Source organism: Peromyscus eremicus, chromosome 17 (genome assembly GCF_949786415.1).
Source record: "Peromyscus eremicus chromosome 17, PerEre_H2_v1, whole genome shotgun sequence".
In the NCBI taxonomy this organism is placed as follows: domain Eukaryota; kingdom Metazoa; phylum Chordata; class Mammalia; order Rodentia; family Cricetidae; genus Peromyscus; species Peromyscus eremicus.
The window spans coordinates 17,296,908-17,318,041 of record NC_081433.1 but is presented as its reverse complement, the minus strand read 5'-3'; the positions used below and the strand labels follow the sequence as shown (position 1 = coordinate 17,318,041).

General features: G+C 44.8%; 1 protein-coding gene and 1 non-coding gene across 2 annotated transcripts in view; one reads left to right on the top strand and one right to left on the bottom strand.

Annotated features, from left to right (window-relative positions):
• The window catches only part of Adam9 (ADAM metallopeptidase domain 9), a 79,060-nt gene that overhangs the window by 43,965 nt on the left and 13,961 nt on the right, over nucleotides 1-21,134 (top strand). The window contains exons 13-18 of the mRNA XM_059244264.1: nucleotides 2,468-2,560; nucleotides 3,432-3,627; nucleotides 8,687-8,792; nucleotides 12,299-12,482; nucleotides 19,754-19,834; nucleotides 20,204-20,309. Coding sequence (XP_059100247.1) covers nucleotides 2,468-2,560; nucleotides 3,432-3,627; nucleotides 8,687-8,792; nucleotides 12,299-12,482; nucleotides 19,754-19,834; nucleotides 20,204-20,309 — 766 coding nt within the window. The remainder of the gene's footprint in view (nucleotides 1-2,467; nucleotides 2,561-3,431; nucleotides 3,628-8,686; nucleotides 8,793-12,298; nucleotides 12,483-19,753; nucleotides 19,835-20,203; nucleotides 20,310-21,134) is intronic.
• On the bottom strand, nucleotides 1,035-1,169 carry LOC131894786 (small nucleolar RNA SNORA70). Its single transcript, XR_009375017.1, has one exon. It is a non-coding gene; the product is annotated as a small nucleolar RNA SNORA70 (small nucleolar RNA).

Sequence of the window (21,134 nt, the reverse complement as noted above, 5' to 3'; positions counted from 1 at the left end):
GGGGGACATTATCACCCGAGAGTTGTCACTTCATTTAAGCTATAAATCTAAGCTGGGTGGCAGCGGTGGCGCACACCTTTAATCCCAGCACTCGGGAGGCAGAGGCAGGCGGATCTCTGTGAGTTCGAGGCCAACCTGGTCTACAGAGTGAGTTCCAGGCCAGACACCAAACTATACAGAAAAACCTTGTCTCAAAAAAAAAAAAAAACAAAAAAAAAAAACAAACCTATAAATCTATATATGCACACACACAAATATTATGTATATATAGCTTTTAGATAAACCTATAGCAATCTATTCCCTGTGCCTTTTCCCAACAGCCTTGGTGTTCTGTAGCCCCGCCTCCCTCCCTCTCCTTCTGTATTGCCCTCCTCCGTGCTCCCCAGTTAACCCACCCCGTTTCCTTAGCTTTTGCTGGGCACCCCCTGGTGTCTACGTCTGTTGAGCAGGCTCCTATGTACTATTTGCCCTCTGTGTATCTTGTGGTGTATGTTCAACTCTTTACCTTCATTTGAAAAGTTGTCTTATTTGCTATGGAGTTCTGTTTTATTTATCTTGGACATCTGTCTTTTATTAGATACTTGATTTGTAAACGTCCTATTTATTTATTTATTGGCTGGGTGTGAGCTTTACTACCGAACATGATTTGGTAGCATACAGGTGGGTACTGTAGAAGCTTCAGGAATGCAGGACTTGCCACTTGTCCAGGCTCTGGACTGTGATTGGGGATATATTTGACCCCACAGCCATCAGGAATGAGAGACCGTGCCTTCAAACTCATCTGCCTTAAACGCGGTGAAGCTCTATTTCTTTGAGATGTGAGTCTTCTGGCAGCCAGGGAACTTAACTTGGCTCTACAAAGAGCCTCAGTCACATGTTCCTTATTCTGCAGCTTGGTGCGGATGGATGTGATGACCTGGCCACTGTGAACCCTGGCCGCTGTGCCCTGGGGCTTCCCAAAGGCACCATGCCCACCTCTCTGGAGCCTAGATTGGGGACAACACTGAGATCAGAGACTTGAATGGCTGCTAGAAAATTGTCTCCAAGGTCCCTGGGGGCAGCCCATATAGGCTACAGGCTGCATACACTACCCAGGACGCTGCTCTTAGCTACCATTGCACACCGGGCCCCCATGGGGAAAGAGACCCGGTCAGCTTAATTAGCTGCAAATGTAAATGCCCTCTTAACAGTTTGCCTTTGATAAAGTGCGGTGTCTTAGAGCACAGAGCCTTGATTGTGATGAAGGCCACTGTCACTTTGTGCTTTTATGGCCGATGCTCTGGGTGCTCCCCCCTTGGTACAGATTTTCTCCTAGGAGTTTTATAGTTTTGGGCTTTATAGTTAGGTCCATGATCTATCTTGCCTTATTTTCTTCTCTATTTTATTTATTTGTGTGTTTGAAAGTGTAGATTGTAGCTCATTTGTTTTAATTTTTGTTATGTGATAAAAATGATAATGACCCTGATTTAATCAGTGTACGTTGATTATATGAATTTACACTGTCTCATAGATATGTAAAATTACTCTATGTTAGTTAAAAGGGAAAGCTTATTTTAGGACTTTATTATGAAATAATTGTTGGCAGATAAGAGGTTGCGAACAGTATATAGAGCTCCATGTACTCCTCTGCCAGTCTCCCCCGTGGTGACAGCTTACAAGGGTATAGCACATTTATAGGGGGTTAAGATTTCTATATTCACACAGGTGTCTGTGGATGGGAGGTTGGAGGTGAAATGTAACTGTGGTGGCCCAAAGCATGGTGACAGAAGCTGAGAAAAAATGCTTCTCTGTATGGTGTGTGTGCTCAGTACAGTGCACTGAGTCCAATCCTCACCTCCTACCCCACAAGAAAAGGAATAAAGGAATAGTGTGCCTACCTAGAGAAAAGAGCCATCCCATGAGCAGTGGGACCCAGAGCAGGAAGAGAAAGGCATCCCTGGATATTTACTTCTCTGTGGTCTTCAAAATTCACGTCAAAGCATAACCTCCAGAGAAGCCGCGTTTGGCGATGGGGTCTCTGAGGAAATAATTAAGACGAACACTGGAGGGTGGAGCCCTGATTCACTAGGGTCAGTGTCTTTAGCAGAAGCAGGAGCCGTTTCCCTGGCTTTCTGTCCAGTGCGAGCACTGAAGATGGGCCACGTTGTGTGTGCCAGCCAGCAAGAGAGGGTCCTCTGAAACTCTGTGAGAGCCTTCTCCTTGCTTTTCAGAATTGTGAGAAAATAAATTTCCATTCTTTAAGTCCCTCCGTGTTTGGTATTTTCTTCTGGAATTACCAGCTGTCTTGAAATATGTTGACAATTGAATACTTGCAGCTAAAGAGGCTGATGTGCCTTGAAGCACACAGCTGGGGAGAGAAACGGCTCTGGCCGGGGTAGAATGACATTACAGGACAGGAGAAGAACGTTACTGATGGCCACCGCTACCTAGGACTCATTATTTACTGGGGACCATTTTCTGTTCGCAGGAATGTGAGTCGGACCCCTGCTGTGAAGGACGCACTTGTAAGCTCAAGTCATTTGCTGAATGTTCATATGGCGACTGTTGTAAAGATTGCCAGGCAAGGAATTCCCCCTGTCAGGAACAAATCGGAGAAGGAAGTTGATCTATGGAAATGGAGCTTCCGAGATCACTACCTACCATTCTTATATGATCATTTTATATTTCATCCCACTTCTGGGCATTTTATTTTTCTGTAAGGGGCCTGTTGAGTTGACATGTGTGTTTTGGGTACTGTGGATTCAATGTAAGGCATTGTGTTTGCTGGGTAAACACCCTATTGATAAGTTATGTCCCCATCTTTTATTTTCTCTCTAAAGTAACATATATTTGTTAGAGAAAATTCAAAAGTACCAAAGTGTAGACTGTAGAAAATTAAGGGTTGGGGAGTTAACTGATAAAGAGGATCTGAATTTGATCCCCAGAACCCTTTAGAAACCAAACCCCAAACCAGACATCTTGGTGGCATGCCTCGTGATCCCATGATCCCAGCAGGGAACGTGGAGCTCTTCCTGGCTTGACTGGAGGATTGAGATGAGGTGGTTTCCTGTCCTTGCCTCCCTCACCCAGCCATGCTGCCTCATCAGCAAGCGCTTTACCGGCTACCTCATCTCGCCAGCCCTGATCGGTTGAGCGGTCGATCGGTCGCTTCATGCTGCCCTTGACTCTGTCATTGTCCTAGTTAGTACAGTGCTTCTGCAGCGTTCCTTGTGATTTCATTTAATTTGCATTTCTTTTGAATACCCGTGAGGGTTTTTTTTCATTTTATAATATGTATGAATTGCCTGTGATGGGGTTTGTTCCCTTTTGTGTTGGGTGGTTTAATCTCTGTTGTTGGAACCTTTCTTTATACGTGCACCGTGGTCTTAAATTTGATGAATTTGTGGAGATTACCGTGATATTCCTATTTAATTTGAATCTCATTCCCTCAGTTCCTTTCAGGCGGCTCCATGTGCAGAGGGAAAACCAGTGAGTGTGACGTCCCCGAGTACTGCAACGGTTCCTCTCAGTTCTGCCCGCCAGACGTCTTCATTCAGAACGGATACCCTTGCCAGAATAGCAAAGCCTACTGCTACAATGGCGTGTGCCAGTACTACGACGCACAGTGTCAGGTCATCTTTGGTTCAAGTAAGATACCTTCGGTTGATTGGTTGGTGTCATCATCTGTTTGCTTTAGGTTTTTTAACTGATGAGATTCTCGGGTCCTCGTCCTTGTTCGTCCAGTAGTACTCATGCTTGGGAATGTCACATGTCTGATGAATCAACTGATGCTGTGTGCTCCTCACCCTCTTTCCACTTCGTATAACACACGGTATCTGTTTATATGCGCACGCGCGCTTGCAGGATTTTTGGGAGGGTGGGTAATGAGGGCTGTACCTAGAACCTCACACATGCTAGGCAAGCACACCATTGCTTTGCTGTGTCTTCAGCCTCCAGTTTTCTAGTTTTAATAATAGAGGCTCTATGGGTCCGACGTTTGCATTCACCACTTAAAATGTCCTCGTGATCCATCTGTATTGATGCATTTATATCACAACATATTAGAGTGCTCTGTTAGTTAAGTGGGCCCTGATTTAGTTTCTCATCCCTGTGTGTATTGTGTCTTTGTGTATGGGTGTGCATGTGAGTGTGTGTGTGTGTGTGTGTGTGTGTGTGTGTGTGTGTGTGAGTATGGATGCAGACCAGTTGGCCCTTGAGCTTTTTGGGATTCCTCTGTCCTCACCTCCCACTTCCCCACAGGAGCACGAGGGTTATAGATGTGAACTGCTTCATGTGGGTTCTGGGGATTTGAACTCAGGTCCTGACACTTGCATGACAAAGTCCTGTACCCACTAAGCCATCTTCCCAGTTCCTTCCTTCTTTTCAATTTTTATATTGATGGGTATGTAGTATATGTTTTTAGTGGGGTTTTTTGTTTGTTTAAAGATTTCATCTTTATGAATCATATTCTGTAGATTAAAAAGTGAGATTATTATATAATTTTACTATGAAAATTAAAGTCAGTTTTTGCCCAACACTCCCATCCTTTGAGATAATAACTGTTACTTTTATGTAGCTGATTTTTTTTGTTACTCATTCTAAGTATTTATATGTATTTATATTTGAGGCAGGCTCTTGCTGTGCAGGTTAGGCTGGCCTTAGACCCACAGTCCTTTAGCTGTCTCAGCCTTCCAAGTGCTCTGTGTGTGTCACCATGCCCAGCACCTCCAGGTCCTTAGATGACCTCTCTGTAATGCTGCTCTTTTTATTCTTTAGAATGATTTTATTTTTATGAGTTTTTGCCTGCAAGTATGTATGTGTACCAGGTACATGCCTAATGCCTGTAGAAGTCAGAAGAAGGCATTAGATCTCTTGGAAATGGAGATATGGATGGTTGTGAACTACCATGTGGGTACTGGGAACCAAACCCAGGTCCTCGGCAAGAATAATAAGCATTCCTAACCACTGAGCCATCTCTCCAGCCCCTGCTTCTTTATTTTTATGGAAGATGAGAATTTTCATTCTTTGTCTTCTTTCAGCCCTTGACAAATTATATCCATAGGCATGGTCATTTTCTATTCTTCCTTCTTCAATGTATAATAATATAATTTTCAGAGAAGTATTGATGTATTGCATAGCAGCCGTATTAATGCTGTTCTTATCTGAACTGTACAGTAAGGTACAATTGACTTTCTGCTCTTCTCTTTCTCTAGAATTAATCATTCTCATTCTCTCTCCCTCTTTCCCTCCCTCTCTCCCTCTGTCCCTCCTTGTCTGCCTCCCTGCCTCTAGATCTCTCTCTCCTTTGAGTGAGTTTGCCAAATACTTACCATTAGTTGAATTGCAAATAGTTAACCACTATTCTGATATTATCTTGAAGTGGTCACAGGCATCAACTGTTTACTGATTCCAATCTGTTTAAAGAAATCTAAACAGGATGTTGCTGTTTGTCTTCAGTTTTGGCTTTTTTTTCTTCTGTATTGTTCAGGCTCTCTAGAGAAACAGAACTAATGGGATTCACACACACACACACACACACACACACACGCACACACACACAGAGGATGGACTGACTCATGCAGTTCTGCTATCAGTAGAGCTGATGGCGTTACTCCGCTCAGGACCCAGAAGGAGCTGGTGTTCCAGCTCAGTTCCAACGGTAGGAACATTGCAGGTGTCTCAGCCTGATGCCTATTGGGAAAAATTCCCCTCTTCCTGGTCAGCAGTTTGTTCTTTTCTGATGTGAAATGGATTGTTTGAAACCTGTCCACTAGTGCGGCCTGCAGTGTTCTACTCGGTGAAGTGTTAGCCTCATCCAGAAGTGCTCACCCAAGCCCACTGTTAAGTGTGTATTATAGCATATGACGAAGGGATGAGAGAGGGAAGGAAATGAGAGCATTTCATCACAGTTCTCCTCAGGATGAAATAGGAGATTGATGACAGTGGCAGTTCTCAGGGTTGTAGCTGCTCTGAGGTCACATCTTGCACTTCCGACTCTCCAGTCTACATTATGCTGTTACACTGCCCATTCTCTATTCCCTTTGCCGCCAGTAAGCGCCTCGGTGGGTTATAGCTCCCACTGGTGGAGTGACCCAAACATTCACTCCTGAAGGGCCTGGGCCCTGTAGCTTTGCTGGATTTGGCTGTGACAGGCTGCAATAAACACTAAGAAGTGTTCCAGACCTGCTTTTCTTGCTTCCATGTAGGGATATGGATCTGCCATCTAGCCACTTGCAAAGCCTTCCTCTGTTAGTTCAGAAGTAGGAAGAGCCTGGCACCCAGCATAACTGAGTGTGTGGTATAAGTTCCACTCCAGTGGAATCATTGTGGTGGCATCTAGTGGAAGAATTTCTTCTTTGGACGCTCAGGCCTCTAAGCTATCAGAGCATGCAGTCATAGGAACAGGAAGCATATTTTTGCTAGTGAGTCACTAGGGGCCTAATAAATGTGGCCTCTCCCATTTCCATCCCTTAATACCTGTATGCTGAGTTGTGGTCATCGGTATCATTTGTTAGACCTGAAGACATGTTGTTCCAGTCCTTCTAACTTACACTGTAACTGAGTCTCTAAGATGAATTTCCACTGCTCTAATAAGCTGTTCCAGTGCAAAGAAAATATTCTACTTACTGATATGGATAGGCCTGTAATCCCAGCCACTTAGAAGGCTGAGGTAGGAGGACTGCAAGTTTATGACCTGCCTGGGCTACAGAGAAAGTTCAAGGCCAGCCTGTGCAACTTAGTGAGCCCCGTCTCAAACAGGAAAAGAGTTCTGGGATATAGCCCAGTGGTGGAGCGCTTGGCTAGTGTGCACCGGGCCTGACGTTCAGCCCCCAGTACTGAGGAAAGTAAGTGGTGTGTATGTGCGGAAGCACAAAGTGCTATCCCTTCGGTGATAGAGACGGAATAGTGTGATTACCTGGTACCCAGGTGCTGGCTCAGCCTCCTGGACTAGCGCCTTATCAGAGACTCGGTGTGTTTGGGGGATGGCCGAAGGGGCTGGCAAAAGAGGCTGCCTCCAGGTCACAGAGCGAGGCTGCCTTGCGATTGCTTGTTTTGGCCCGAGCACCTCAGCTGGTCACAGTCATGCATTCCTCCAGCTCTCCTTCCAAGCAAGGGGAGCAGCAGCGTGTACCTTAGGGATGTCCCAGGAGGAGTCTCCAGGGTCACAGCTGTTCACTTGGGTGAAGCTTCCCTTGGGGCCGTCTGTGAAATGCTTTGTTCTTCTCTTCCTGTGCCAACCCTTGGTAGAATTACCCATGTGGTCACAGGGGCTGGGACAGGGTTTGGAAGACAGTAGACGTGGGGTTGTGGTGCCTTCAGTTGGCTTCATTTTGATGATCCGTGGTGCTGCTGAGGTCCCATCCCTGGGCGGCAGTGGGCTGCCCCCTTCCATTTTTTCATCAGCTGAGCATGACTGAGTCCCCTGGGGAGGAATGTTGCTTTTCCGCGCATATTCCCCAGATTGCAGGGGCTGATTCTTGACACCGACGGTTTGTACAGGGAGCCTTCCTTCCCAGAATTCTGTCTCCCATCACTCTCTCCTCCCTCCTCCAGTCAGCAGGAGCAGCAGATTTGACTCAGTCCCTCCCTGTATCTCATCTGGAAAAGCTGTAACTTTCCCTGTCCTCTGAGGACTTGGATGGGGACACTGTGGGACTTTTCTCCTGGGCAGCCTTCTGGCTATTTCTCCTCCTACATGCCCCCTTCCTCTGGGGCTCTACCTCCTTTCACTCACGTCTGTCTTCTTTAAAATGACTTAGCCTTGCACCAGGCATGTGCGAGATGAAAGGGGAGCTTATTTAGGAAGGAGAAGGACGTAAGGAAATGAGAGTGGGTCAAACCTTTGTCATGTGGTGTAGGTCTCACTCTATCTCACGTAAGCATCCATGTACAGTTAAAAAAAAAAAAACCATCTGGCAGTACCTGATGTAGCTGGAGCAGTGGTGGGTATGTGAGAGCAGAGAGTGGGTTCACTTCAAGCTGTGTCTTACGGCATGCACTGGTTCCTGTTGCATAGCTGTGACCAGTTACTCACGAGAAGAGTTTAAGGAAGATACATTTTGGCTCCTGATTTCTGAGAGGGTCAGTCTGTGTTTGCTTGGCCCCGTGGACATCTGAAGATCATCATGGTGATGGGACTGTGTGGCAGAGAAGTTTCTCTACCTTGTGGTGGATAGAGATCGGAAGAGAAGGATTCAGGAGAGGGGCCGTGGCAGGATACAGCTTCAAGACCACATACCCCCTGCCCCCCCAGTGACCTGCCCTCCAACTAGGTCCTGCCCCTTACTTTTCCCTATTTCCCAATAATCTTATCATATTATGAACTTATCAATGGATTGAAGAGTCCAGAAGATCAGAGCTCTGGACACACCTCAGATACAGTCAGGCAGGCTTTATAATCTATGTCTTTCTCAGTCGAATCAGGTCGATAATACTACCTTTCACACCATGCATTGGTCTTAATTGTAATAATAATTTAATGGTATTTGTTTTAGAATTTGAGTACTTGAGTCCAGACTTTTATGTACAAGCTAAGCCTTGATTTTACCTGTCTTTGTTATGTATGAAGTGTAGAACAAAAGGCTGAAACTTTTAAAAGTGTGCATGCAAGTAGTCCCTACAGATGTGTGAAGAGTCGGAGGGAATACTTCTGTTTCTAAGTGAAGTTACCGTAACTCTTTTCCTTTTTAAATGTTGAATATTGCAGAAGCCAAGGCTGCCCCCAAAGATTGCTTCATTGAAGTGAATTCTAAAGGTGACAGATTTGGCAACTGTGGTTTCTCCGGCAGTGAGTACAAGAAGTGTGCCACTGGGTAAGTGGAGGCAAGGGTGTAGAGGACTGTGAACAAGGGACCAATCATCTCTGGAGTCTTTTGTACCTGCTCCTGTGACTGCTGCCTTTCTCCCGCCTCAAATGCTTAACTTCTCACATGTAACATGTCCAGCAGGGCATCAGGGAGACGTGTGGGGAGTAAACCTGGTGAAGTCATCCATCCCTTTGTGTGCCCAATGTCAGTCCAATGGGTTTAGAACCATCTTTTGTTTATCCATAATCTACAGTAAGATTAATGACTGAAACCACCCCCTCGTTCCTGCAGTAAAATACTTCCTTACTCAATCCTGCATACAAGACATGTGCAGTATCAGCTGGGTCTTTCATTAGTTCCTTTTCAGCCTTACGTGCATTTAAAGTGATGTAACAAGAAAGTCCAACTTTCTTGTTATTTTTGTAGGCTGGTGAGACAGCTTAGCAGGTTAAAGTGCTTATCACCAAGCCTGACAACCTGAGTTCAGTCTCCTGAACCTGTACCGTAGGTGGAGAGAACTGATTCTAGCAAGTTGTCCTCTGACCTACACACAGGCACTGTGACAGACCTGTGCAGGGGCCGGGACATGCAAGGGAATAACATGCACAGAAACACAAAATAAATAAATAAATAAATGTAAAACGCTTTATTTCTATAACTAATGTTTGCTTATAAAATTAGCATCATAAACGGGAACACATCATTCCAATGCGTCTCCTCCTGCTTTGTGTTTGCACTCTGGGCATACCCGCACTGGCATTTCACTCGGTGAGGATGCCTCTGCAATACTGTGTGCTGCCACTGGTTGAGCCCAGCGGCTTGTGGAAAGCGGCGTTGGCTCAGCAGCAGCAGCAGCAGCAGCAGCAGCAGCAGCAGCAGCAGCAGCAGCAGGACTACTGCGGCCCCGTGTGCTCTTCTTGCTTTTTCTTGCTCCTTAACTCTGCAGGAGCATTCGGTCACACCGACTGCCTTAGTAACTGTTCTGCTGCTGTGCGGAACCAAGGCGGCTTATAAAAGAAAGACTTAATGGGGTTTTCAGTTTTAGAGGGTGAGTCCGTGACCATCACAGTGGGAACATGGCAGTGGGCAGGCAGGCGTGGTGCTGGAGCAGTAGCTTAGAGCCACATCCTGATCTGCAGGACAAGAGAGAGACACTGGGCCTGGCTTGAGCATTGGAACCTGAAAGCCCCCCCCCCCCATGACACACTTCCCCTAACAAGGCCACACCTCCTAATCCTTTCAAATAGTACCATTCCCTGGTGTGGAAGCATTCAAGGATATGAGCCTAGGGAGGCCATTCTTATTCAGACCACCACAATAACATTTTCTAGTCTACACCATGATTTTTTTCATCGACTCATGAGTATTTAACTTCCAAATTCACTTTTTAGTTTAATCTCATTGAGAAGACCCTGGGGGCTGGGGAGATGGCTCTGTCTATAAAGTGCTTGTGTGTGAGCATGAAGACCTGAGTTCAGATCCCCAGCTTACATAGAAACCAGGCTCAGCAGTGCATACAAATAATCCCAGAGCTGGGGGCACAGAGATGGGATGGTCCCTAGGGCTCACTGACCAGCTCGAGTGGCCAACCAGTGGGCTCCAGATTTAGTGAGAGACCTTCTCTCAAAAAAAAATAAAGAGCGGAACAGTTCAAGACATCCATTGTTGACCTCTGGCTTCCATATGTCCACACACAGCGTACACACCACATGTGCATGCTCATACCCCATACATGCACACGTAACAAATAAGTGAATTCTACGATAATTTTAAAAAGAGCGTGTTCTGCACACCCAGCTCCTGCTGTGTTGTGTGTCATGACCTCGCATGTGGTTTCTTGGGGAGACTGTTCTGTTTCATCAAGTGTCACCTGCAGTTGTTGTACGTGTTGGTGGTGTTTGTTGCTGGTTAATTGTCTTAATCAAATGTTTCCATGACCCTGGCTGGGACTGTTGAATGTACTTGCTTCTTCACTGAGAGAGTCCAGGGGGATCTGCTTCCTTTTTAGTTCTGTTAACTTCCGGGTTACATGTTTTCCTTTGTTAGTGGGCACAGACACATCTCAGGATGAAGTCTTAATGAATCACTCTTTTTTATCATTTTCACCATTACTTCTGGAACATTCTTCTATAGCCTTTGCCATAATGTTACTTTTTTTTAATCTCTGCTGTCACCTCTCCCTACTAGACTAGGCTTGGTGACACATTTCCCCTCTGTGGTTAGCACGATACCTGGAATATGGTGGCCATTGAGTACTTGTTGAGTGAATGAGTGAAAGCCTGGTGGTATGAGAGACAGACTAATGGGCTGAGAATTAGTAGGAATGATGGAATGAGCTGACATAAAACCTAGGGTAAGGCGATTAGTACAGACTGGAAGGCAGTTTGGTGGACTGAGCATACGCCTTTTTCGTTTGCGTTTTTGTAAAGGGCCGTGCTTTATAGCCTAGGCTGGCCTCAGACTTCTGACGTTGTAGGCATATACCGTTGTAGCCAACACACGTCCTTGTTTTTAGCCTTCTTTGTTTCACAGCCTCATGAGTATCTTGTTGAAGATGTTGAGACTACGTTTATCTAACTTAACATCCTGAGAAGCTTCTTTGAGAACTTTGACAGTACTGCAAGGCTAGTGCAAGGATTAAGAGTGTGCATTAGAGCCGGGCAGTGGTGGCGCACGCCTTTAATCCCAGAATCTCTGTGAGTTCGAGGCCAGCCTAGTCTACAAAGTGAGCTCCAGGACAGTTAGGGCTGTCCAGAAACGCCACCCCCTCCCCCCCAAAAAAATGTGCTTTTGCAGTTCGAGTCTGTAAATTTGAATTCTGGTGTGACCACTTCAAGGCTCTCACTTTGGGCAGAATCCTTCACCTTCGCCCCTCTTCTCTCGCCGGTGAGAAGCGGATAGCTGAGGCACTTCTTCCCAAGCGTTGCTTCGAGACCACGTGCACTGGGGGTGTTGTGCTAGCCGATCAGTCATAACGTTTGTCCTGTGCATCATCTCTCCTACCATCCTCTCATCCAGAGATGTCCCTTAGTTTTTCCTCCTGTGTGTGCCTGCACACATGTGTATGTGCGTATGTGTACATTCTCAACCATAAGTCACATGCTTTCTCTTAGGGAATACATAGACTGTATTCCCTTAAAGCTTTTGTTTGTTTGGTATTTGTTTACTTATTTGGCATTTATGTCTTATTTCCTGTGCAGTCCTATTTATAAAACACCCTATGTGTCAACACCTTGATAAGTTAGACTCTGCTAGGTCATAGACGGGCAGTGAAGAGGGGCAAGAGTGGGTGAAGGGCACATCTGGGCACTGTCTGCTGCTCTACCCGGTGACTGCATTTTAGCCGCAGCTAGCTTACTTCTCCCCTGCTGCTTCAGGAGACCCGGGTTGACTTTCTGTCGCGATCTCCTTCAGCCAAGAAACAGCACACAGGACTACATACAAATATAAAAACTTCTCTTGGGTGTCCACTGGATGCATTTCATGTTTCCGTTATTTCTCTTGCTCGACAGGAACGCTCTGTGTGGGAAGCTTCAGTGTGAGAACGTGCAGGAGATGCCAGTGTTCGGAATCGTGCCGGCGATCATTCAGACACCCAGTCGAGGCACCAAATGCTGGGGCGTGGACTTCCAGCTTGGTTCAGATGTCCCCGATCCAGGGATGGTGAATGAAGGCACAAAATGTGACGTTGGAAAGGTAACCTACATTTTCTATTTACAAACAAAAACCACTTTAGAAATCATTATACAAAGTTGGTGGCTGCCTTCTCTCCTCTGGAAAAAAAAAGTTTGTATCGGAGCATGTTTTAGAAAATCCAAAGCCACCGGGAAGAAGCTTGGCGACAGCTCTAATTGTGCCACCTCTGTTTCTTCCCAGTCCTCTGATGTCTTCCATGTTGGAATACTCTGTACATGTTTCTTTGCCCTGTGAATGTGCTATCATTTGTTAGCCAGATTGCTCTTACTGGGGAACTTAGGTGATTTCCCCAATTCTTGGGATGGGAGCTCGAGTTCCTAGATTTGTGTGTGTCTGTGCTGCTGGGTCAGTAATGTCATGGTGCTTGCCCTGCCCATGTTCCTGGGCTCCACTGTGAGCCCAGGGTTTGCCAGCGTATGGCTTATACCCAGTGCTTCCATGTGAGTGGGTGATCAGGGGCTTGTCCCCTCTCAAATGATTATTGCTGTGACAGAAAGAGGTGCTGGCTGTCTAGGTTCAAAACCATAATCAACAAACCACGTCCCTCTCTTTTCTCAAGATTTAGCAAAAGAGATGGCGATTTGTGTGTGTGTGTGTGTGTGTGTGTGTGTGTGTGTGTGTGTGTGTGTGGTAAGTTCTGCTTGATTGGGATGTTGAGATACTTCTTTAAGTATTTCTTTAGAATGCAACAGCCGTGGTTAATGAGCTGAGTATGTGTCACTTCTAGATGTATATTCAGAATGTATTTGCAAAGAATATAATCTTACAACATGTAGTGTTTGAAACTGTGCACTCAGGTCTTTCAAATTCTTAATGTGCTAAAGCTTTAGAGAAATAGTTAGGTCCTTAGTTTCATCCTGTTTTCATTCCTCATGTAAGTTTCTTTTGCCCTAAGAATGCTATATTAGTGTCAATTTCTTGGCAATTGTATTTTAACGGTAGGTTATAGCTTTTATTAATGTAAGTGTCCCTTTGCTTAATGTTTTTATGCTCAATTTTTCTTTAATTGATATTATTACTGACTTTGTTCCTGATTAAATTGTATAATAGGGTTAAAATCCTAAAATTGAACTCTAAAATGACATGTTAAGTATGTGCCTTGAGTGATTAGATGTTATTTGCTCTCAAGTTTCTCTTTTGGGAGCTTTTTTAAGTTCTGAAATGTAGTTAGTCAGTGGCACAGCACAGAGATCCTCAGGTCTGTGTGGAGCTTTCCTGGTCTCTAGTTCACTTATTTAACTAGTACTAAAGTATCTACATTTGATCATTTGATCGCTCTACTTCTTTGGCCCTTCTGTAGGATAGTTTGCTACAAGAGTTGTTGTTTTTTTTTTTTAATTAAGGGATATGTACATTTATTTCCTTAATTTTTTACTTTTGCACATGCATATTTAAATTTTGCTAGGAACTGCCAGTTTACCTTTTCTATGGTGTGGTAACATTTTACACATCACTAATAATAGTCTGTGAGATGTCTTTAGGACGTTTTTGCGAATGCTAGTCCTTTTTTTAAAGTTAGTTTCTAGAGCAGGCCTCCATGTGGCTTCTTCAGAAACCTTTGGTTTTGGTCAGTTCTCCCTCCCGCCCTCCCACACTCCTTCCTCCATTCCAGTTTAAACCTGGCCCGCTCTTTTACATCACGTATCTTCTCCCTCCCCACCTAAGGCATCTTCACTCCCTGCCATGGCCCCTTTTCACTTTGGGTCTCGGTAGACATCTGGTTCACAAACAGATCTAAAAACTTGAAGCTGCGATGCACATATCAGAAGAGGAAACACTTGTCTTGGGGTCAGAGTCACCTCTCAGAATATTTCCAGTTCTATCCATTCATCTGCAAATTTCATTTCTCTTTACAGCTGCATAAAATCTCATTTTTATTTGTTAGTCTGTGTGGTATCTGGTAAGGTCATTGTTGCCCTGTTACAGAGCTGGATCATGTGATACGTGTGATAGATCTATTTCTAGCTTTTTGAGGAACTTGCACACTGGTTTCCATAGTGGCTGCATTAGTTTGCATTTCCACCAGCAGTGAATAAGGGTTCCCCTTTTTCCACATTCATGCCGGTATTTGCTGTCATTTTTAATCTTAGCCATTTTGACTGGGGTAAGGTGAAATCTCAATGTACTTTTGCTGTACATTCCCCGGTGCTAAGGATATTGAACATATAAATACATTTCTCAGCCATTTGTATCATATCAGTTGTTTAGTTCTATGTCCCATTTTGATCTGGTTATTTGTTCTCTTTCATTTTTTGAGTACTTTATATATTCTAGATACCAACCCTCTGTCGGATGTAGAGCTGATAAGGGTTTTTTCCTGTTCTGCAGGCTGCCTTTTCTGTCCAATGATGGTGTCCGTTGCTATATAGAACCTTTGAAGTTTCTTGGGGTCTACTCTGCCACTTGCTGGTCTTAATGCCTGTACATCCAGGGTCCTGTTCAGAGAGTCTTTTCCTTTGCCTATGAAGAGTTGAGTGTTGTGTGGGGTGCTTTCTGAACGTAGGCACTTAGAGCTGTGAACTTCTGTCTTAGGATTGCCGCCGTCATTTATGTCCACAGTGCTGGCATGCTGTGGTGCCCTTTGCATTTGATCCTGTTTCTAGTTTCCTTCTTGATGTGTTCAAGGACCATTCAGTGTCAGTAGTGTTTTCTTTAAACTCCCCTAGTCGGTGTGTGTTCTGGGGTTCCCTTGCTGTTGATAAATCACAGTCCTACTCCTTTGTGATTAGATGGACGATGAGGAATTATTTCCTCTTCAGGCTTTGTTTGTGTCCTAATGTATGAGACAGTTGAGAAAAAGTTGCCTGGGCTGCTGAAAGCATGTGTGATCTGCAGTGCTGGGATGGGCTGTCTCTCGATGTCTGTTACATTCATTTAATCCATCATGCCATTTAATTCGGGTACCTCTCTGTGTATTTTTGGTTGGGATGACCTGTCAGTTGGCGAGAGTGGAATATTGAAATCATCACTACTATTGTTTCGGGGGGGTCAATCTGGAACTTTACATATGTTGTTTTTGTTGTATGTAATTGGGCACACCTGTGTTTGGGACAGCGTTTAGAACCCCAGTGTCCTCTTGACGGAGTGTCCCTCTAGTCAGTACACAGTGGGCTTCTTTATCTCTCTCACTAGTTGGCTGGAAGTCTGTTTTTTCAGGTACTAGAACAGACAACTGCATGTTGATTATGTCCATCTCCTTGGAATTCTCTTTTCCTTTCAGCCTGTAGTGATGTCTGTTTGTTGTGGTGATGTTGTTCCTGGGAGGTAGGAAATAGATGGTTCCTGCTTCATGCTCTACTCATGTGTGTCTTTTGGTTGGGGAAGTTGGGATCTTTAACATTCAGAGTCATTATTGAAAGGTGTGCATCGATTCCTGCCATTTGGTTGGTTTTTTAGTGTTTAGTTTTTCCCTCTTCCTCTCTTGCTTAGTTATTATTCTAGTGTGGTTTATTATTTTTTTTATGGTATGTGCATGCATGCATACGTGCATGCGTGCGCATGTGTGTGTGTGTGTGTGTGTGTGTGGGTGTGTGTGTGTGTGTGTGTGCACGTGTGCTTGCAGCTGGGCTGGACAGCTCAGCCTGCTGCCCGTTTTCCTGTAGGGAACAGTTTACATACAGACCCTGTTTCTTACAGAATAACAGCTTACTTTCTCGTCACTGTTGTCTTTTACTGAGTTCCTGGTGAGGCTTCTAATCCACCATCTTACCCAGAAGTCTCACATCAGTTGTTCAGTTCTTTGCATTGTGAAGTGAGAAAACACTTCATTTTGCTTATGTCTGTATTGAACATCTTTCTGTCTTTATTAGGTACATGAATCTTTTTTTTACCCTCGAGAGTCTATGTTCATAAAGTCACCTATCTGGTCTAAAAATCTGCCAATTTTTAGGTCTTCTCCTATATAAAGGATATTAACGGTTACTCAGTATGGTGTTTGAATGGGAATGTCCCTCATAGGCTCATATATTTGAGTGTTTGGTCCCCAGTTGGTGGAACTGTTTGGGAAGATTAGGAGGTGTGGCCTTGTTGAAGGAGGTGTGTCTCTGGGGGTGGGCTTTGAAGTTTCAAAAAGCCCTGCCATTGTTGAGAGCCAAATGGACCCAGGGCTTTCTCAGAGGCCCCAATGAAAGGACAGAAGGCGCTTAGTTCTGTGTCCTTGCCCAGGGTGGGGGTTGGGGAAGGTAGGATAGACTTGGAAGGGTAGGGCCCGGGCTTTGAAGTAGTTAATGTTTCAGTTCCTGGGAACTTGGCTTTTCCCCTTAGAGAGACAGGAGTTATCAGTGCAGTGGCTGATGTGTGCTCGTGATGTACTTGAGATATATCTTGTGTTCCTCTTATGCAACATTGTTTGACGAGCTTCCTGCTGCTGACTGTGTCCCATTATATGACAGTTTTCTGCTGACTTTGTCCCATCTCCCCCCTAAAAGCAGTACATAAGGTGCTGTATTTCTTAATAAGCTTACTTGTCGTAAGCCATCAGCTTATGCGAGGTTTCCGGGTCCCTGCTTTCTGTCCTCATTCTCTTCTTATCCCTGGCTCTCCCCATTAGGGGGCCCTGCCACTGAAAAGCCACCTGGTTCAGGTCACACCCTTCCCAGCTTGCTCTGTCTGTCTGTTTCTCCCTCTCTCTCTCCCTCTCTCTCTCTCTTCTCTCTCTCTCTCTCTCTCTCTCTCTCTCTCTCTCTCTCTCTCTCTCTCTCTCTCTCTCTCTCGCTCTGTCTCTCCCTCTCTCTCTCTCTTTCTCTCTCTCTCTCTCTCTCTCTCTCTCTCTCTCTCTCTCTCTCTCTCTCTCTCGCTCTGTCTTTCTCTCTGCCTTGTCCTTGTGCATTGAGGTGTTAGCTCTCAGTTACTGCCCCAGAGCCCTGGTTGCCTGCAGACTGCCAGGCTGCCTGTCATGATGCTCATGGACTCCCTCTGAAACTGGAAACCCCAATGAATTCTTTCTTTCCTAAGTTGCCTTGGTCATGGTGTCTTTACAGCCACAGATCAGTAATGAAGACGCCTGATTTGTCTGCTAATGAAATGATCTGTCATTGGTGTTTTACTATAAACGTTGCAGTTTAAGGTCTGGTCACAACGGCAACCTTTTTCTAGGGTATTCATTCCAGTTTGGTTCCATGCATTCCACAAGATAAACCTCCTGTAAGGATATAGTTTGTGCAAGATTTGGGGCTTTCTTGTGCCTTAAAGTCAATCTGCTGGCTGTGGTGTCTACCTCTGTGATCGACTCTGAAGTGGCCAATATAAATCTCTGAGAGTCTGGGAGATGAGCGACTTTCCTCTAGAATTTTCTGTACTTCTTAGAGTTTTAATCGTATAACTGTATTTCCCATTTTAAAATGAGCTGACCATTGTTGGAGGGAATAGTATATAGAGATCCTGTGACTCTTAGGTGAAACTCTTTTGAGCCTGTGCACCATTCCCGAGCTCTGTGAGATTTAGCATTGTAAACAGATCATAAAGTTCAGCAGAGACATGAACGGAATGGATTGGAATGCAAAGCAAGAGTGTGGCTGACCAGCCTCAGGACCCCCTGTCCCTTGGATAGGCTGACCAGCCTTAGGGCCCCCTTGTCACTTGCATTTTATCCTTTTCAAACACATCTTCTCCAGTGTGGAAAACTATATTTTTAAAAGCAGCTTTTGTTTTTATTTTATGTGTATGGATGTTTTGTATTTGTGTATGCCCGGGCACCATGTGGATGCCTGGTGGCTTCAGGGTTAGAAGGGATTGGAATTACCTACTGTTGTGAGCTCTCATATAGGAGCTGGGAATTGAACCTGTATCCTCTGGAAGAGTGGCCAGTGCTCTTAACCATGGAGGCACCTCTCTAGCCCCTTGTGTATTTTTTTTTAGAATAGTAAAAGTAGCTTGATATTTTACTATACTATGTAATATATTTTCAGAGATAATTCTTTTTGAAATCTATTTCAGTATTTAGGGTTTTTTTTTGTCTATTTTTATATTTGTTATGAGCTAGAATTTCTAGAACCTTATAAAATTATAATGACTTATTTCCCATTTGTCCTAGAAATTCCTCTATCATTTTGTTATTAGTCATGATATTAAAAATAAAAGATAGCTTTTATTATAAAATAAGATATTCTTTTATTTATTTATTTTTAAATTATTTGTTTGTTTATTTGTTTTTGGAGGCAGGGTTTCTCTGTGTAGTTTTGGTGCCTTCTTGGATCTCGATCTATAGACCAGGCTGTCTCTGCCTCCTGAGTGCTGGAATTAAAGGGGTATGCCACCGCCGCCTGGCCTATTTTTAATTTTTTTAATTGGAACTATTTCTAGGTTTACCAGCAACTCTCCATGCCATTTTGTTTTTGTTTTAGTTTTGTTTTTTGAGCAAGGGTTTCACTGGAGAGCCTATTTTGACCTCAAACTCATGGTCCTCCTGCCTCAGCCCCCCAAGTGTTGGGGGTTACAGATGTGCGCTATCATACCCAGCATGTGGTTTCCTCCGATTTGAAAAAAGTTCCTTTGTGAATATTTTACCAAGGTCTTCATTTCTATACTCATATCAAAAGATAGACTGTAATTTAATCATTCTTCTTGGCCTTCATATAATCTTTGTCTTTTTAATCATTAGTTCTATGTTACTTAATTTCACTCATTTTCTACATTAAAATGTATATAATATTGGAATTTACCGTGCCTTGAAAGTTTGAAGAATTCCCCAAAGATGGGTCCAGCAAGCAAGATGACTCAGCGGGTAAAGATGCCTGCTGTCAGCCTGATGACCTGAACTCCATCCTCAGGACAGAACCAGCCAGAAGTTGTCCCTTGACTCACACACACACATTGTCATGCACTTGTACGAATATTCACATGGGCTTGCCCATACCTGTATGCATGTTGGCATTTGCATGCACGTGTGCATACACACACACCACACACACACACACACACACATACACACACACACACACACACAAACACCAAATCAAAATATAATGAGAAATTAAAAATAAGAATCCCTCAGTGAAATAATCATGATGCTGATCTTTTCCCCCTGATGTTAGTTTGTTTTGTTTTTTTGAGACATGGTTTCTCTGTGTAGCCCTGGTTGTCCTGGAACTCACTCTGTAGACCAGGCTGGCCTTGAACTCACAGAGATCCACCTGCCTCTGCCTCACAGAGATCTACCTGCCTCTGCCTTCCGAGTGCTGGGATTAAAGGCATGCGCCACCATCACTCTGGTATTCTTTTTAGCGTGTCCAGTTTTTCTGTACATCACTTAATTCTTTGCTTATTTTTTTCAGATTTGTAGGAATTTCCAGTGTGTAAATGCTTCTGTCCTGAATTATGACTGTGACATTCAGGAAAAATGTCACGGCCATGGGGTAAGCGGTGTTCCCTTTGGTTTGTTCCTAGTGGTAGTGCTGAGGTGACAATCCCAATGAGGATTCCCACAGTTTCAAGGTAGATCTTGGGAGAATTTGTTGACAAATGTTTCATTGCGCGCGCGTGCGCGCGCACACACACACACACACACACACACACACACACACACACACTTGCTGGGTGTGGTGGTGCATGTCCATGGAGTGGGTTCCAATCTAGCCAGCGCTGCACAGTGAGAGCCTGTCTGGTGGTGGTGGTGGGGCAGGGCTGGTAACGAGTTTGTATGAATTTATTCTTCTTAGTTCCCATTCCATAGTTGATTCAGAGCACACTCACAATTAACTCGTGCTGTTTTGCCTGTTTTAAAGGTGTGTAACAGCAATAAGAACTGTCACTGTGAAAATGGCTGGGCTCCCCCACACTGTGAAACCAAAGGCTATGGAGGAAGTGTGGACAGCGGGCCGACGTACAACGGCAAGTAACACCGAAGGGCGTTGGGGCGGCCTGCCGCCGCCTTGGGCACAAGTTGGCATCCTCGTCTCTTCACTCGCCTCATCCGCTGCGCGTTGAAATTGCGTTCATTCTGCTTCCTGCTTTGCTCGCAGACATTTCTGCAGTTTTAGTTTAGTAAACCCTTTCCTCTCAGGTTTTTGCCTATCCTTAGAGACTAGCACTTTTCCAGCTCTCCTGTCACCTGCCTTGCTTCCTGCTGTGCGTGCCCAGATCACACCAGAGGTCTCTGGTGCTCCCCTTGCAGCTCTTGCTATACGTCCTGCTCTCAGCTCAGAGCCTCCCCATAGTGGTTAGGATGGGCCCAAGGTCTTTAGCATGACACAGACGTGCCCAGCATGGATCCCCTCAGTTTAGCTTCCAGCCACACTTCACTGTGCTCTGGCAAGAAGTGATCCCTTCATTACCTCTGGGCTCATTGTTACTCACGCTGTAGTTTCTTATTTCTGGTAGGTGTGTTCCCTATCTGCTCCAATCTCAACGAGAGTCTGCTCCTCCTCTATTCTCCTGGTACTGCTACACAACCACATGCCACTGTGATTGCTTTTTAAGAGCATCTCATTTTTATTTTCCTGGGGAGAAGATAAGCTGTCTTTTCTTGGACAAACACTTAGTGGAGTAACTGGCTAGTAGGTGTGTGTTTAGTATTGCCAGAAATTGCCAGATCTTCCCAAAGTGGCTGCAGGAGTCCAACACTGTCTGCAGCTGTGGCTCGTGACCAAAGGCTGTTTGGAAAATCTCTGTGGTTCATTTATCCAGCGTCACTCAAAGTAGTTGGTCCTGCTCTGA